Genomic DNA, 18114 nt, shown 5'->3' with positions numbered 1-18114 from the left:
TGTAGCCAGAAGTTTCTCCAGTCCTGCCCAGCCCCATGGTTGGGATGAATCTCTCCCACACGTAGGCTGGGCAGGACCAGAGAAACTTCTGGCTACATTTTGGCGCCCCATGTTGGGTGCCAAATGTAATGTTAAGTTTCTTTGGTCCTGCAGCCACTCAGAGGCTTAATTAATTATAAACTGTATGGCCTATGGCTCGAGCTTCTGGCTAGCTAGCTCTTTCATCTTAAATTAACCCATTCCTATTAATCTATATGTTGCTACATGGTCATGGCATTACCGGTCTGCTGGCATCTTATATCTCCTTTGGCAGTGGGCTTGAGTCTCTCCTGACTCTACCCTTCTTCTCTCTGTACCTCTGCTGGGACTTCCCACCTGGCTGTAAGCTTTCTTGCCACAGGCCAAAATAGCTTTATTTATTATACAATAGGAGCCACACATATTCACAGCATACAGAAAGACATCCCACAGCAGTTATTTTTTTTTAATTTCCTTATAGTAAAACAACAATTTTATAACTGTAATTTCGTGACTTTTTCCTATATATATGAACATGTAACTGTAACTGCCATAATCAAGAAAGGGAACAGTTCTAGTATCCCAATAATTGCCTTGTGTTATCCTTTTGTAGTTATGCCCTCCTTACTGTGAACCTCTACCATCTACTCATCATGGTTCTTAAGACTCTCCTATAAATGCCATCATTTAGTGTATAAGCTTTGGAGAGTATTCTACTGTGGTGCTGCAAGTGTTTCTGTTTCTTAGTGGCTAGCACACCATGACTGGTGTCTTATCACCCTAATTACTCTGTAAATACTGAAGCAGCTTTGCATTCCTGAGGTAAGCTCTTGGGGAACAGGACTATCCTTTCTGGAGTGCTGGCCCCAGTTTGCTGGTATTTTCTTGGGGATTTTGAGGTCTAGGTTCATGAGGGATACTGCTCTGTAGTTTTCTTATATTTTTCTTCTCTAGTTTTGGCATCAAAGTATGACATGCCTCAGAATAGTGTTTTTTTCTTTTCAATGTTTCTGCAAAAGACAGTAAGATTGGTGGTATTTTTTTTCTTCCCTTAAATGTTTGGAAGAATTTGCTAATAAAGTGATCCAGGCCTAGAGATTTGATTATTTTTTTGGGCAGATCTGAAACTACAAATTCAGTTTTTACAAACAGTCCCAGGTCTATTCAGGCTATTTCGTCTTATACTTCAGGGAGTTCTCATAGTTCAGTTTGGGAAGAATCAGGCCATTTCATTTAAGTGATCAAATTTCAACATGCAGGGTTACTTGTGACATTCCTTTAGTGTCTGTGGGTTCTGTAATCTGCTGTCTTTCTTATAGTAGAGATAAGAGGAAAGTGGAATGTTTCTTTTTCAAATGAGTATATACTCATGGTTTTCATAATGACATCTTAAACAATCTTTGTGTGCATGTGTGAGAGCAGGCATGGGTGTGCATGGTGTTACATTGAAGTCAGAGGACAATGTTGGGTCTGGTCTTTGCCTTCCACCTTGTTTGGGAGTGAATGCAAAGAAAGTGGAATACTTCTGTGTCCATGAAGGAAGAAAAAAGAGACTTAGGACATTTAAAATGAATGGGAACAGGTATCCTTCATTATGGAAAAGAAAATGTTTCTAATGGGTAATATATGAACAAAATGTGATGTCAAAACCATTATGTCAATACCATTATGAAACAAACTATAGCCATTCTGTAGAGAAGATGCATGATAAAAATGGAATAAATAGAGGAATTTTAGAAGTTTAAAGGAGATTTTTAAAAACTGAAACATAAAGGCAGTTCTATAACTAGAAGTCATATAAACAGATAAGCGAGAGAGAACCAAAGCCTACTGAGAATGGTAAATTTTTAAAGGACTCCCACCAAAGGCACCTGGATTTGTGTGTAGCAAACACTACTTACATATGTAAGTATAGCCAGTGGTAATGTTGCACGTGCCCATGATAAGACTATCCCCATCAAATTCTCTTCAGAATCTTACTGGCTCAATGATCTTATTTTCTATCTCCTATTGCTTTCTTCTTTGAACGCACTAGGTCCCCTACAATATTTTAGGCTAAATTCCATATTTTTCTTTTACATTTAAAGATATAAGAAGCCTTTGTAGCTCAAACACTAAATGGGAACCACTGGGCATTATGCTGGTCATTTTCTGCCTTATCTAAATTTCTCAATCCTGTTACTCACTGTGCTTGGCTCCTCTCGAATACATGTGGTTTGCTGTGCTGCTACTGCAGGCTAGCCCAACACAGTGTTTCTGTAGCTTCTTCTCATTTAATGCTGGCAACAGTGCTTTAGAGCCATTTACAAATGGAGCACTGAAGCTCAGCAACTATAAATGATAGCTAGTAAACATAAAATTATTTTGGTAACCAAGTTCTCTTTGTCCACATCTAGTTGCTTGTGTTGAGCATGTGTGTACATGTGTGTCCAAGCACACCTTGCCTGTGTGCCAGCAATGTGGAGGATAAGACTGACCCACGGATGTCTTCCTCAAGCACATTTTTAAAAAAATCCATATTCTTTGGGAGAGCCAGTTCCTGAACCTGGTGCTCTCTATTTCAGCTAGACTGGCCAGGATCTGCCTGACTCTCCATCCCAGTCCTGGGGTTACAGGTGTCCTCATGCTTGCACAGTAAGCAGTTTGCTGAGCTCTCTCCAGCTGTGCAGTTTCCATTATATCATACTACACCTCTCCTTCACTGTCGCTTATCTGGGAAGAAGGAATTTTTAAAAATACTTCTTAAAAAAGTTTTATATATATATATAAAAATTTAAAATTGTGTGTGTGGCTATGTGATTGTGAATGAAGGTGCTTGTAGATGTCAGAGGTGTTGGATCCCCTGGAGCTAGAGTTATAGGCAGTTATGAGCTGCCCAACATGCGTGCTGGGAACTGAATTCTGGTCCTTTGGAAAATCAGCAAGTACTTTTAACCACTAAACTATATTTCCAGCCCTGGAAAATGGGAAATTTTAACTGTTGCTTCTACTTCACTGTAATTGCTCCTTATTTCCAAACTCCTTATCTTTCAGAATCTGACTTCTCTCTCAATCTTCCATTAAAAACATTTCAAATCCAATGACCTTTAAAGTTAAAAATACAAATCTCATTACATAAATTACATTTAAATATGGTCAAAAAATAGTATAGCTACTTTGGAAAACTCTGGTAGTTCCTCAAAAAGTTAAACAGAGTGCCATATCACCCACCGATTCTACTCCTACGTGTGTGCCCAAGGGAAATGAAAGCACATGTTCACAAAAGGGCTTAAGCAGAGATGTTCATGAAAGCTGAAAAACCCAGTGTCCACTAACTGAAAAACAGATCAAATGAGGTCTATCTATAAAAATCGAATGTTTTACCCACAAAAAGGAAGATATGCTATGCCATATTTAAATCTTAAAAACATTATGCTAAATGAAAGAAGCCAGTTTCAAAAGAGCACACAATATTCTATATATTTGAAACGTCAGGAGTAGAAAATATATAAGGACAGAAAGTAGAATGATATGCCGGGGGTTGGGGATGGAGATCATGGAATAGTGGCTGATATTGAGTACAGCATTGGGTTTTGGAATAAAAGAAATATCCTAGAATGAGAAAATAGTAAAGCATGGATAATCTGCTGACTATACTTGGAAAACAAAAACTGAACTGTACACTTTAAAAGGGTGGATTTCATATTTTCAAATTATATCTTGATCATAAATAACACACCACCACCATAAAAGGCCACATAGAATCCTATATTCCTACTGCTACTATTGTTCCTTATTTTTCCCTAGGCATCAAATCACATGTGTACATGTAGTATCATCTTAATTTTTTTGGTCATCATCAAACTACAATTACTTCTGTTGAACAAACTGTTTTCCTTTCTCTAGTACTGAAAAGACATTGCCCTAACTAACCCTAAGGATGCAGAGCATTCTCTTCTTTTGGGGGTATTTCTGTAAGACTGAGGTAAATGAAGCTGATTGTCTTTATGGCTTTTGAAACAAAGTTCAGCATCTTGCAGGCCTGATGCAAACCCTACAGCAGCAGAAACACACGAGTAAACAAGCCTCACTTGACCGTAGTCATCAACGGAAGGTGGCACTGCTTTCTAAATGAACGTGACACACATCCAGTGACAGGTCCTTGAGCGCCTCCACTTCACTGCAGGCATTTCGGAGTTGCTATTCTGTTGTGCTGACAGAGTGACATGTGTGCCTCTGTGGTCATTCTTGTACCTCTACTTTTGCTTGGTTTCTTCTTCAATTTATTTCATTTTATGTATTAACTTTAGGGCAAATTTAGCAAGGTGTAAAACCAACTGAAAACTTTAAACTTTTATTTGCATTTATTTCATGCTGAATTTATTCCCATGCTCTATCTAAGTTTTAGTTTGAAAAAAAGTTTCTTCTGGGATACCTTTTTCTTCTGAGGAACCTCCTCTTCCAGCTTTGGAACAATTTGTTCTTTTTCAGTGAGGATCATCTCACTGTGGCAGTGAGCTCACGTATGGGTTAATCGAGCCATGAGCTCTGTCAATTCAATGGAACATCTCAGGAGCTTTGTGCACTTTGTCCAGTGACGAGAGTCCACATCTAAACTCCTAAGTTCAACATCACTCTATCCATTCTTAAGGGTGTGCAGCAAAAATTCAGTACTCGTTTGGGCCACTGACCCGTGTCCAGCCCCACTGGACACGGCCTGGGTGCACCTACCGACTCTAGCATTATAATGTGGGAACAGCACACAGGACTTTTTCAAAGTGACATCTTCCATATTCTTGGTGGCTTTTTGGACATGCATACTCTTGATGGTCTGGGCAGTTTCAGTGTTCTTAAAGTGAACACGGATATTTGCATGTTTTTTGGGGGCTTTCTGGGTCAAGAGAGTTGCGAACCATCTTCACAGTTCACCTCAGGCTGCTTACAGGAAGAAGCATGAGGGCTCCTGGGAGAATTCATTCATTGCTTGAATTTGTAAAATGTGATGTTAAGTGTTTACTCTGAAGCTCTCCCAGAGTCCCCTCAGAAAGGAATCCTATGTTCTTCACAGCACCGTCTCATACCTACAGTACAGTATGTGTCATACAGTGTTCTAGAAAACTATATGAGAGCCGTGTCTTATCTCTGTATTAGTGGTACATGAAAGTGGGTCAACGAGTGACAATATTAAGGACAGCACGTACAGGAGTCAACAACGGCTTCTTGGCACTATACTAGGAACTGGGGGAAACCAAGGAAGAAAACAGAGTCTCATCTTTTAGTCTAGACTCTGCATGGGGACCCCATCAATAAACAATTCTGGACACTGTACTAGGGCAGTGACGACACAGTCAATGCTCCTGTGAATTCAATACAGAGCAGGTCGTGTGAAAGCCTCCTGATGATGGTGGACTTAGGAAAGGGGAAACAAAGTCAAGTGCAGAGTAAGGCACAAGGTAGGACTTTGCAGAGACACAGGAATCAGACCTACGCAATCTAGAAGACTTGACTTCTGCCCCCAGACTCTATTCTTTGCAGCTGTCACTGGGTGGTCAGACAGGAAATGGCCCTGTAGGCTCCTGTATTTGAACACTTGGTCCCCAGCTGGTGAGGCTGCTTTGGAAAGTTGTGGAACCTTTAGGAGATGGAGCCTCGCTAACAGAAGTGAGGCATGAGGTGGACTTGAGGTTTATAGGGTCCTGTCCTGTCTTTGCCTTCTGATCTTCCCAAATGTGAGCAAGCAGCCTCAAGCTCCTGCTGCCGAACCTTTCCCATAAGTGACCGTACCCTCAAACTGGGAATCAGAATAAACCCTCAGGTTGCTTCCTATCAGGAATTTGGCCCCAGTAATGAGAAAAGGGATAACACGGCAGTGAAGAATTACATTTTTACCTGAAGGTCTCCAAGTTTCTTAGATGCCGGTGAAACAATGGTAAAGAATCCATTGATTTGATGGGTTGGAGAAAGCTGGGCAAGTCCATTGATCTGAACTCTGCCAACCGGAAGATGGTCAAGTTTGGTGATGACTTCCAACACCAGCACGGCCATATCTAATCAGAAACAATTACAACATATTCAGATAGCTTCCACCATTTTGGTTTTTGGAAGTAGGTCATAAGGTATATGGTGAAAACCTTTAAATTGAAGTAAATCAGGCGCTGACTTCGATACCATCTAAGGAGAAGTGAGCCCAACGTCAAAAGAACAAGAGCTTTAGAGAGGAAGGACAGGTACAGTATATTATAGGGGGATTATATTGTATATTTAGTGTATATTAAGTATGTGGTAAGAAAAAAAAAACTTTCATTGGCTAGCAAGGATGGTTTTGTGGGTAAAGTGTTTGTCTTACAAGCTCAAGGATCTGAGTCCAATCCCCAGAATCTATGTAAAAAGTCAGGCAAGGTGGTATGTACTTGCAATCCCAGCATGGAGGAAGTGGAGACAGGTAGATACCTGGAGTTTGCCATCTAGTCAACCTAGCAAGTGCCACACAGTGACTCTTGGGTCATACACACACAAAAAAAGTGACAGAGCCTGAGAAACAACATCTGTGGTTGTTCTATACACACACACACACACACACACACACACACACACACACACACATACCTTTAAGAGTACTAGTAAGTGTATCAACCAGGAACATAAACCTTTAATCTCAGCACTGTGGAGGTAGAGACAGAGTGATTGACTTCTATGAGTTGGAAGCCAGCCTGGACTATACAGTAAATTCCAGGCCAGCCATAGCCACACAGTAAGACCCTGTCTCATTAAAAAAACAAAGAAAAAAGCACTAGTAAATATATTTGCCAAGAACTCCAGCACTGGTCCTAAAACAACAACTATAAATGCAACAACTCCTAATTACTTCATTCTTTCAGCTCTGACGTAGAGAAAAGGCTGCTCCTGCATGACTGCAGGGTTGGTCCTGACCTCCCAGAAGCTAACTGCTTATTCCTAAGCTATACTTGGAATATTGAGGTACCAAAAAAACACTTGAAACCAAGACAAACAGAAACACATTAACTACATTCTACAATTTATCTCTCATCCCTTCAGGATTCATAGGAAGAGAATAAAGTGTACACAAATGGAATTTAATATGTCAAGACAGTACAAATTCTGAATATTTTCTTATCGAAGTCGAGAAATGGTTCATTATTACTATTTGTTCAACCATTAAATAAAAAGTATGTAGGACTTATAATTAGAAGATCCATGTGGGTTTTTCTTGGTTCTAAGTCATGAGCTGTTTTGGTGGAACTATCTATAAAATAGGCATCTTAACATCTGTGTGGGGGAACTGAGGATACTGCATATAGCTTACGCAGGACAGTGTCTTCCCACATAGCAGTTACTGAATGACTATTACATGACTTTAAACAAATCACTTAACATACCACAGCCCTTTTCCTGGTGCTTATCTCAAAAAATTATATAAATATATCAAAAGCACTCTGTAGGCTGCAAATGATATCCACATGTGGAATAAGGGAAGTGGACCAACATCTATCGGTCACTTACTAATAACTAGATTCTTTCATGCCTCTTTAGAATTCGTTTTTAAAATCACCTTTCTCTTTATTTATTTTTGTGTTGTGTGTGTGAGCATATCACAGCATACAGGTAGAGGCCACAGGCAACTTGCAGGAGTTGGTTCTCTCCTCCCACCATGTGGAGCCTGGGGATCAAACTCAGGTCATCCGGCTTGGTGGCAGGTGTCTTTATGTGAGTCACTTCACTGGCCTTTCTTTTTTTTCCCAGAGCAGAGGACCAAACACAAGGCCTTCCACCAAGCACTCCACCACTGAGCCCCCAACCCTTGGCCCTTTCTTTACAATACTCTGGTGTGGGTGTTCTAGCTCTAGGTTGGGGTTGAACAAGATCAGAGAGGTCACATAACAGTGCTAGGTTCAGTAAGTATTAAAGTCATCAAAATGGGCTAAAACTTAGTTCTCTTCAATTCTAAAATTGACTATACTATGTTACTTTACTATCTATTGCTTAAAGGAGAAGATGCTTTGTTCTTAACAGATCAGTGATCTTTATCCTTATTCTTGCTTTGCTATCACTCAGTATATTCACATTCCCATATCACTCATTCCAACTGAATCTTCTCAGATTAAATAGTGGTGAAGACTGATGGTTGAGGGCCACTGAAGTATGTTTCAGAATGTTTATGGACACTATTTCTGGCAAAAGAATAAAGGGCAAAGAAAAAAAGACATAAAAGAAACAATGGGGGTTATCAAGCCTTCTCTCCTTAAAAAATAATGTGTATGGGAATTTGCCAGGATGTATGTCTATGCACCACTTTTGTGCCTGGTACCCCTTGAGGGCCAGAAGGATCCCCTGGAATTGGAGGTACAGCCAGTTGACAGCTGCCATATGAGTGCTGGGAACCGAAGCCAGATCTTCTGGAAGAGTAGACAGTACTCTTAACCTCTGAGACTTCTCTTCAGCTCCAAGCTCTCTACCTTTTGAGGCAGCATAAAAAAAAAAGGAAATGCTAGTGATCCTGGAGTCAAGAGTCTTCCTAAAATTAGGGCTAGAGTTATGGTGACCTTGGGTTAAATTTTTTTTTAAAAAAAATTATATGTCACTGGACCGTGGTGGCACATGCCTTTAATCCCAGCACTCGGGAGGCAGAGGCAGGCAGATCTCCGTGAATTTGAGGCCAGCCTCGTCTACAGAGCAAGTTCCAGGACAGGCTTCAAAGCTACAGAGAAACCTTGTCTTGAAAAACAAAAAATAAAACAAAACAAAACAAAACAAAACAACAACAACAAAATTAAATGTCAAACCCACCATCTAGAAAATGAGTCTAATACCCCAGCAAGTAGACAGGGCCTCACAACAAGTGTTCTAGGGCTCCCCAGAGGCTTCAGCTTAATCCTTCAACTGTATTTCCACTTTCCTTCAACAAAATTGGCTATCTATAGTGTTTAGCGACTGTATTAACATCTTTTCAGAGTAAGATAAGACAGGACTGAAGGAGCAAACAAGCAGTCACCTCACTGCATCACAGGATGGCTGGCCTGAGATGACAGACTTGAAAGCATTTCATAAACTCTAAGACACACGATGGCTCCCTGTGTTTCTTTTTTCCCTGAACTCACTGGTTCGCTGTTTCCTCTCCCCATGGACTCTTTGTCTCATGCTAATCTAGAAACTACTCATTAGCTTACCTTTGCATCTTAATTGTGACATGCAAGAAAGGGGCACAGGAGAGAGGAGGGAACAGAGAGAGAGGGAACAGAAGAGAGGAGGGGACAGGAGAGAGGAGGGAACAGAGAGAGAGGGAACAGAAGAGAGGAGGGGACAGGAGAGAGGAGGGGACAGGAGAGAGGAGGGAACAGGAGAGAGGAGGGAACAGGAGAGAGGAGGGGACAGGAGAGAGAGGAGGGAACAGAGAGAGAGGGAACAGAAGAGAGGAGGGGACAGGAGAGAGGAGGGAACAGAGAGAGAGGGAACAGAAGAGAGGAGGGGACAGGAGAGGAGAGAACAGGAGAGAAGGAACAGGAGAGAGGAGGGAACAGGAGAGAGGAGGGAACAGGAGAGAGGAGGGAACAGGAGAGAGGAGGGAACAGGAGAGAGGAGGGGACAGGAGAGAGGAGGGGACAGGAGAGAGGAGGGGACAGGAGAGAGGAGGGAACAGGAGAGAGGAGGGGACAGGAGAGAGGAGGGAACAGGAGAGAGGAGGGAACAGGAGAGAGGAGGGAACAGGAGAGAGGAGGGAACAGGAGAGAGGAGGGGACAGGAGAGAGGAGAGAGGAGAGGGGAGGGGACAGGAGAGAGGAGGGGACAGGAGAGGGGAGGGGACAGGAGAGGGGAGGGGACAGGAGAGAGGAGGGGACAGGAGAGAGGAGGGGACAGGAGAGAGGAGGGGACAGGAGAGGGGAGGGGACAGGAGAGAGGAGGGGACAGGAGAGAGGAGGGAACAGGAGAGAGGAGGGGACAGGAGAGGGGAGGGAACAGGAGAGAAGGAACAGGAGAGAGGAGGGAACAGACAGGAACAAAAGCACTGATGCCCCCCCCCCCCCCCCCCCCCGCACAGATTCAGAAATAGTCATACTCCCCAAGTTTTCAGTTATAGTGGACATTCCTATGGAAGAAGTATAGACGTCTTGGCTCCTCCTGTTCATCTACTGCGTTTATCTATCTGTTGGAGGGGACACTGCCACAGTGCACAAGTGGCGTCAGGACCTCCGTGGGAGCCAGTTTTCTTCCTGTGCCGTGTGGGACCTTTGCCTCAAATTCTGGTGCTCAGGCTCTGTGTCTCTGCCCTTTGAGCCAGCTCACCAGCCCTCTATCTGAGCTCTATCTGAGCTCTCTATTTTCCAGAAAACATACCATGGTTATGTTGACAGCTGGCTCATCTCTTACAAGGTTCACCCCATCTGTGTCCTATTCAAACACTACCTTTCCCATGATTTCTAACTAGAAAAATGAAATTTGGGCATGGAAATATTATTCTGTGTTAGGCTCCTTCAAATTACTGGTAGGAAAATTAAAGATCAGAAAGATGAAATGGCTCATTCACTATAAAGTAGAAAGAATAAAAAGCAGAAGTGGGATTCTGGTTTCCTAATAATTTGCACGATTGCCCTTTATTGACAACCTAGAAGAGTCACAATTCTCTATGTATGGAGTAATGGCATATTTACTCACACACTGCCTGGTATCACTCATTAATGCTTCATGTGAGTTCTTCTTGATACAGACAATACTTGAAAACTTTGTCCCCCAGTTTCTTGAGTACTATCTCTGTAGACCTCACACCTACAATGTAGCAGGAACTGGACTGATCACTTTATATTTTTTCAATCAAGTTCCATGATAATTCCTAATGGGAACATACTATTCTCCCCACAACAGGAAACTGAGACTCTATGTTCTTAAGAAACCTCCTAGCCTGGCTGAATGGTTCACACCTTTAATCCCAGCATTTGGTAGGCAGAGGTAGGAGGATTTCTGAGTTCGAGGCCAGCCTGGTCTACAGAGTGAGTTTAAGGACCACCAGGGCTACACTGAGAAACCGTCTTGAAAAACCAACCACCACCACAACAACAAAATGAACCCAAACAAAAACCTCCTAGCATCACACAACAATCCAGGTCTGAATCTAGAGTTCAAACTTCACTGTCTAGACTTCAAACCTGTGTTCTTTCTACTCATCCAGTTTGCTTCTTCATGAAAATACCCAGATGGTCAAAGGATAGCTATTTAATGTCACTTTATAGCAGAGGAAAGAGGGTCAGAAATGTGAAAGTACATTCCCCAAATCCTACAGTTCCTAACACCAACTTAAATGTTTAGATGAAGTATAGATATCTCACAGGATGTACAAATGAATGTATGACTGTTGATTCCTGTATTAAAAGACACCTTTTTTCTTACTGACCATTAACCTTTCTCATTTGAAGATTTAAGTTTTATAAATAAATACCATTTACATTTAGATTTATCATCTTTCTGAAATCTGGTAAGATTCAAAGTTAGTATTATGAACCCAGCACTAAAAAAGAGTGGCAAAATCTAAAGACATTGGTCTCTGTCCTTGACTGTACGGTCTTCGTTGAAATAACAGACTGCTGACGGCAAGCAGGTTTCCTATCAGGTTTACAGTGAAGACAACAAAACAAGACCATACCTGTTAGATACGAGGTGAACTGCTTTGGACCACAACGGATAGCATAACGGGTAGTCGTTCTCACAGCTTTTGGTTCAGTCTGCAACGCATCCCTGGGACAAAAGAGGGTTCCATCTGAAGTCTCTCCCCACCATCTTACTCGGACAAGCACACAAGTGGGAGGCTTCGCAATCTTCCAGACAACTTTGTTAATAGTAAGTTTGAGAAAGCAGCGTAACTGCCCTTCAACCAGAGGTGGCAGGCTTGTGGATGGCAAAATGTCACTCAAACCTATGGAGGAATACAACACAACTGAGTTAAAATCTAGACTAACTATGGATTTTTTTTTTTTTTTTTTTTTTTTTTTTTTTGAGACAGGGTCTCATTAGGTAGTCTTAGTCTATCTGGAACTCATATACATAGACCAGGCTAGCCTCAGATTCACAGAAATCCACCTACTTCTGCCTCCTGAGAGCTGGGATAAAGGTGTGTACCATCACACCATAATATGCTCTTTGAATGGAAAATAAACAAAACTACTTCGTGTCTACAGAGAAGGCTTTTCTTACCTGTTCTAATACTGAGAAGTAACTAGAAAAACAGGCCTACCTGGTCATTTATAAGAGTTGGAGAACTAAGTATTTAGGTTGCATTCAGGTTATTTTAAGTAAGGGACAGTCCATGTGAGGCACGTTAGTCCAAACTTTGCCTTAATTGAAAGATATTACTTGAAAAACACAAACATAATTATTCAGTTGGACAACAGTTGGAAGTTTTGTTAAATACTGCTGCAAATCCACAGTTACGATATATTATCTTTATCTCATTCTTATTTTAAAACTGACATTAAACATGAAACAGTAGCTCCCCTGACACACAATTTAGTGTGAATCAACACAACTTAGAATTTCAGCAAAGACCATCTTTGCTACCAAGATCACACAATCAAGAAGGATGGAGACTAACATCTTTAGATTTGCTGCTATTTTTTTAGTTCCGGGTTTATTACATTAACTTCGATCTTACTAGATTTCAAAAAGATGATGAATCAAAACGCAAATGAAACACTTAATTGCAACCCTGGTTTTCCTTTCAATTAGTACCTTTCCTGAAAGATTTAGAGAAGCCTTTAAAAGAAAAAAATACTTGCAAGGCTATGGCAGAAGGATCTCAAGTTCAAGGCCAGCCTGGGGTCCACAGGGAGATTCTGTCTCAACAAAAACATTTATGTATACATCTTTCTATCTCTTTTTCTTTGGGGAGTGGTCATATATCATAAGAAGAAAATATACTGAAATCTATCTGATTAGTAATAAATAAGAATAGTTCTTTCAACTAAAACAAATAATTTGTGCTCTGTATAGTGGAGAAAAGACCCACCACAAAGCGCAGGGATAATCTGTTGAGATATAAAAGTAGATGCATATACATGCATATAATAAGTGTACCTGTATATGCAAATGCCATAGCAAGGTCATTCTATACTTCCACTGCATTTCTACTTTGACTTTCTTCTTATCAACCAATGCTTGACTGGTTTGACACAGGGAACATCAGCACTGGACATCTTCTCAGAACCTCCATCATTCCTGGCAGGAAAGGCTTTGCCTTAAAACTGCCTTATTGATTTTTAGATAGCCTGCACAAGATTCTTTCCCAGACTGTGGCTTCAGTTCAGTCCCTAACCATCACTGTTCTCAACAGCGTTCTCCTCACTAAAGGGACAATTATAATCTCAAAAGTCAGGGTCACCCAATGAAGATAGTCACATATTGAGTTTTCAGTTTCATGATCTGCTCTGAGTTCCTACAGTAACTGCTGTCACTACGACCAACAATCCCTATTCTTCTGGTCAGTTTGGGTTACTGATTTAAAGAAGTTCTATGCCACACACCCTTTCATCATCTCAGGCTCTTCGGGCGATATCATTTCCCCAGCTCCAAATCATACTATCACACATACACTTATCCTTATCCTAAGAGACACTCTTAATTTTCTTGTTCTCCTATCCATACCGACTAATCCTCATTGCCTCATTTATCGACCCACAGGCACTATTTCCTTTCTGTTCTTTAAAAAAAGTTTTGTCTTTTAACTTTCTAGTCGCCTAGATATTCTCTGTTCCGTCCTCTTTTGTTTTGTTTAACCGGAGCGGATGGAGGTTTCAGAATTCCTTTCGCCCTTTTATGCTTTCCTCAACTTTTCGACAGATAGGTTACCTCTCTTCTTGCGCCCACGGCCGCCTCCAGGCCCTTGGCCTTTCCGTTGTTTCATGCCGAGCCCGGGCCCTTCGAGACCAACTCAACGCAGGTGTCAGCTCCTAAGCTGTGTGCTCCCGCCATCCCTTCCCACGGCGCCTGCGTTCCCCGGCAACGGGCGCCGCTGGGAAGCCTGGGACGCAGGAAGAAGCAACTCTCCTCCAACAGTTCCCGGAAAGCGGTGCCAAGAGAAGGCGCCAATACGTTTTCCGGCGTGTAGACTACAACACCCAGAATGCTTTGCCTCCCTACCTTTTCGAGGTTGCGGCAGGGCACCTGCAGCTGCGCAAGCGCAAAGTGGTACACCATTTGAGGACTCCATTGTCCACAATGCATTGCCTTCAGGAGGACTCCTTCTTCCGTCGAGGGTTGTCGAGTTCTCTGATAAGAGTCTGAGGGAACCGCAGACTCCGTTACCCAGTTTCCTTTGTGCGAAGCTGTTGCGCACTTCCGGTGGAAGCGCCGAGTCGAGGGGGCGGGGTTTACTGATCCAGTGGGCGGTAGGCGGCGCTGCCGGTGTCTGGGTGCTGTCCAAAGGCGACTGGGCGTCGTTAGAGGAGTGAGCTGTGACTGCTTGGACTGCACGTATCGTGGGACAGAGCTTCGGCCACTGTTGTCGACGTGCGGCCTCTCCTTGATGTCGGCCCTCGAAAAAAGCATGCACCTCGGCCGCCTACCCTCTCGCCCTCCTCTGCCCGGCAGCGGGGGCAGTCAGAGCGGAGCCAAGATGCGGATGGGGTACGTGACTTGTACCTCTCTCCCAGGAGGCCAGGCCCAGGCCAGTGGGGAATGGTGTCTGGGCGTTCAGAGTACCATGGGAAAGGACGCTGTGAATTGGAGATAATGCTGGCGTTGGCCTGGAGATGTTTAGATGGAGTAGAAGGCAGATTCGGGGACTAGGTGAGGCGCTAAGGGAATAGAAATCGGAGGACGGATAACATTGTTGGAGAGAGAGAGGAATAAGGACAAGGTGGAGAAGGATGAAAGGATAACTTAAGAGACGACGGGAAGCAACTCCAGAAGTGAGAGATTGGAGATGGAGTGAAGCAGTGAGATGAGGGGAAATCTGCCACAGCTGAGGGGCATAGGGAGTGACTGAGAGAAAAGTGGAGGGGAATTGGTGGATCAAGCAAGTTGTCCAGGAGCAAGAAGACTTTCACCCGAGGGGTATAAAAAAAAGTTTCCAGAAATGTAAGAGTTGGGTTCAGAGAATGAGAGAGTGACCTGAAAAGCTTGGAGAACAGGCCTAAAGAAAGGTGGAGAACATGGCCAGGAGACTGTTAAAGGGAATGAGCCAAGAGGCTAGGGAAATAGGTGGGATGTGATGAGGAAGACAGCTGAATTTGGAACAGTGACCATTGATGTCCAGAGACAGAAATAACGAGGAGCAGGATTGTTCAATGGAAGCACTGGGGAGGTAAAATCTGGGAAGCTAACAGAAAGATTTGGGCAATTGTTTGTTGTTGTTTTTTCCAGGCAAAGGGGGCCTGAGGGAAGCTCTGTGCTGGTCTCAAGGTTACGAATTAGCGAAGCACTGAGAGTAGGCACTTAACCATAGGATGGGGGCAAGCTGTTTGCTGGAAAGGGAGGTGTGTGTGTGTGTGTGTGTGTGTGTGTGTGTGTGTGTGAGAGAGAGAGAGAGAGAGAGAGAGAGAGAGAGAGAGAGAGAGAGAGAGAGATGTTTAAAAACATTTATTCATATTTGTGGTTTTGAGAATGGAGCCCAGAACTAGACAAATGCCATATCACTGAGCTACACTCCCAGCTTACCAGCTGAGTTCCTGAGAGACGCTTTGGAAGTTTAGGTCCTTGCCAGACTTGTGCCCAGTTACAGCATACTTGGCTGCTGGAGAAAGCACGATAGTTGAACACCCTAAAGAGAGTTGCTAGAAGGTAGAGAGAATTGAATAGTCATTGGGTTTAGAAGATTGCTGATTATCAAGAGAAAAGAGGGATGTGATGGATTTGGGATTCAAGAGATCAGCTGGTAGATGTTCCTGGGGAAAGGATTGCCAAAGAGATACATGCAGTTCCAAAGAGGTAGTATGTCCAAAAGATCACAAAGATGTCATACTGTGAAGATTAACCTAGGAATGGAGAGACAGAGAATCCTGCAAAGTAAAAACGGGGGGGGGGGGGAGGGGTGGTGAAAATGATTGGAAAAGTCAGAATCCAAGAGACCTATGATCTATAAGTAGAAAAGTGGAAGATACTTTGACTGAAGATAGATTGATGGATGCATAATAGAAGGGGAATGGAAAGCTTGTTATAAGATAAAGAGAGGTCATGAAAAGACATAAAGATTGAGCTTTTAACATGAATAAAGATAATTTGGAAGTTGAGTTATACCATTATTTTGGAAAATATCCTTAAAATTAATATAAAATTAATGATTATTCTTGATTTTTTTTTTAACTACAATTCCAACTTTCAGTATACTGGTACTCATCTGTACAAATATATCTAAATGCTAGTCTTTAAAAACAATTCTATATGCTTGGGGTAAGTTTAAGTAGACCTCAGCACCTTACTTTATCAAAATAAGTTTTCTGAAAATGAAGAATTGGGGGACAATACCAAGAGAAAATCTGTTCATTAAAAGATTTTATAGTTGCTGGTACTTTATCCGTTTTGGTTTTATTGATTTAGGTCATTGCTTATTCAAAAAAAAAAAAGATAATGCTTTAGAAAGATGCTGTTTGTTTCTTTCTTCTCTCTCTCTCTCTCTCTCTCTCTCTCTTTCTCTTTTCTTTTCTTTTCTTTGATATGGGTCTTGCTTGAAGTCCAGGTTGGTTTGGAATTGATCCTCCTGCCTTGACCACCTATGTATTAAGATTACAGGTGTATGCCACCAAACCTGCAGAAAAATGCTTTGTTGTCATAGTGTTATGAAGAGAGGATGAAGAGAGGAGCAGATGTGTATGTGGTCCTCGAGTGTTATTTTCCTTTTCTGCTTCCATATTGGTTCTAAGCTTTCTAAGAAGTCTCATGCTAGTAGTAAAAGAGACTCTTCCTCTTAGAATCATAAAGCTGAAAGAAAACTTAGAAACTGTCCCATTTAACTACTGTGACTTGTGGTTGAGGAACCTGAGAGTCCTAGAAGTCTGTGTTTTCACTGTAAGGTAGACTCAAAGACAGAGGAATTTTTTTTTTTTTTTTTAATTTTCAAGTAAATGTGAAAACCAAGACTCAAATATTCCTGCTACTAAGTAAGATGCACTTAAAAGTTAATTGGTATGGCTCTACGTAGTATGATTAGGTGTCTAGACAGAGACCTATTGATTTGATTCATGGGTATCACCTTGCTGATACTTAACTTGAGTTGTGCATATTGTCACTCTCAGATTCATTTTTCTTAGTCCTGATTTGACAAATCACATTTCTGTCAGTTTCAAAGCATCCATTTATTTCTCCTTCTACTTGCTTTTTACTTACCACTTCCTCCCTGCCTTTGTTTGATGGACACACAGTTTTACTTCATAGTCCTGGCTGGCCTGGAACTCACTATATTGTAGACTAGGCTGATCTTGAACTTGAAGGATTCTCCTGCATTTGCCTCATTTTCACCAAACTTTATGTACATTTGTTTATTTTAATTTTATGAATTCCAAGTTTATAAATTTTCTTGAGTTTCCATCATTTGGTTTTTCAAATTGTATTTAGAAATTCCAATGTATTCATGGATAATATAGTAATAACACTTAATTTAAAAAATGTTTTGTATTGTCACTGCAACTTTATTATGTTATTTGGTTTAGTCTATTTACAGCCCTACGAAATAGATTTCCGCCCCCATTTATGGGTAAGGGAATTTTGTACCTGATCAAAAGTCATCCAACTAGTGTGTGGTAGAACTAGCTTTAATTGTTGGGATCCATTTCCTTTTCAAGTATACCAGTGCTGCTCTTGGGTAGACCTGAAATCCTGGGCATAATTCCTTGATAGATGTTCTTGGATAACACAGTCCTATAGTTGTGAATTTATTACAGCTTTTGAAGCTATTCTCATTTTGGATTGGGTCCTTACTTGCCTTGCACCTCTGAAAGGCTTAAATTCAGGGAGAACCTCTTAAACACTTCTGCTTGAGTGCATACCATTACTGTTGGAAAGACTACAGGGTAGTAAAGCTCTTCATTACTCAACTTGTTTATGGTTTATCAATAGTTTCACTTTTCAAAAAGATTACTTTGGCTGGGCGGTGGTGGCGCACGCCTTTAATCCCAGCACTTG

At 41.8% G+C, this 18114-nt stretch overlaps 2 protein-coding genes across 3 annotated transcripts in view; one reads left to right on the top strand and one right to left on the bottom strand.

Moving 5' to 3' along the window:
• The window catches only part of C2cd3 (C2 domain containing 3 centriole elongation regulator), a 126162-nt gene extending 112072 nt beyond the window's left edge, over positions 1–14090 (bottom strand). For both annotated transcript variants that reach the window (XM_036187331.1, XM_036187338.1), the window contains exons 1-3: positions 13846–14090; positions 11648–11917; positions 5887–6044 (exon numbers count right to left, since the gene is read on the bottom strand). In XM_036187331.1, the coding sequence (XP_036043224.1) occupies positions 5887–6044; positions 11648–11917; positions 13846–13900 (483 nt within the window). In that variant the 5' untranslated portion in view covers positions 13901–14090. The remainder of the gene's footprint in view (positions 1–5886; positions 6045–11647; positions 11918–13845) is intronic.
• Positions 14091–14355: 265 nt separating this feature from the next.
• The window catches only part of Ppme1 (protein phosphatase methylesterase 1), a 58088-nt gene continuing 54329 nt past the window's right edge, over positions 14356–18114 (top strand). The window contains exon 1 of the mRNA XM_036201617.1: positions 14356–14622. Coding sequence (XP_036057510.1) covers positions 14522–14622 — 101 coding nt within the window. The 5' untranslated portion in view covers positions 14356–14521. The remainder of the gene's footprint in view (positions 14623–18114) is intronic.

This window comes from Onychomys torridus, chromosome 1, assembly GCF_903995425.1.
Source record: "Onychomys torridus chromosome 1, mOncTor1.1, whole genome shotgun sequence".
NCBI classification, from domain to species: domain Eukaryota; kingdom Metazoa; phylum Chordata; class Mammalia; order Rodentia; family Cricetidae; genus Onychomys; species Onychomys torridus.
Note: the sequence above shows the minus strand (reverse complement) of the source record. Positions and strands in the feature narration are given on the sequence as shown.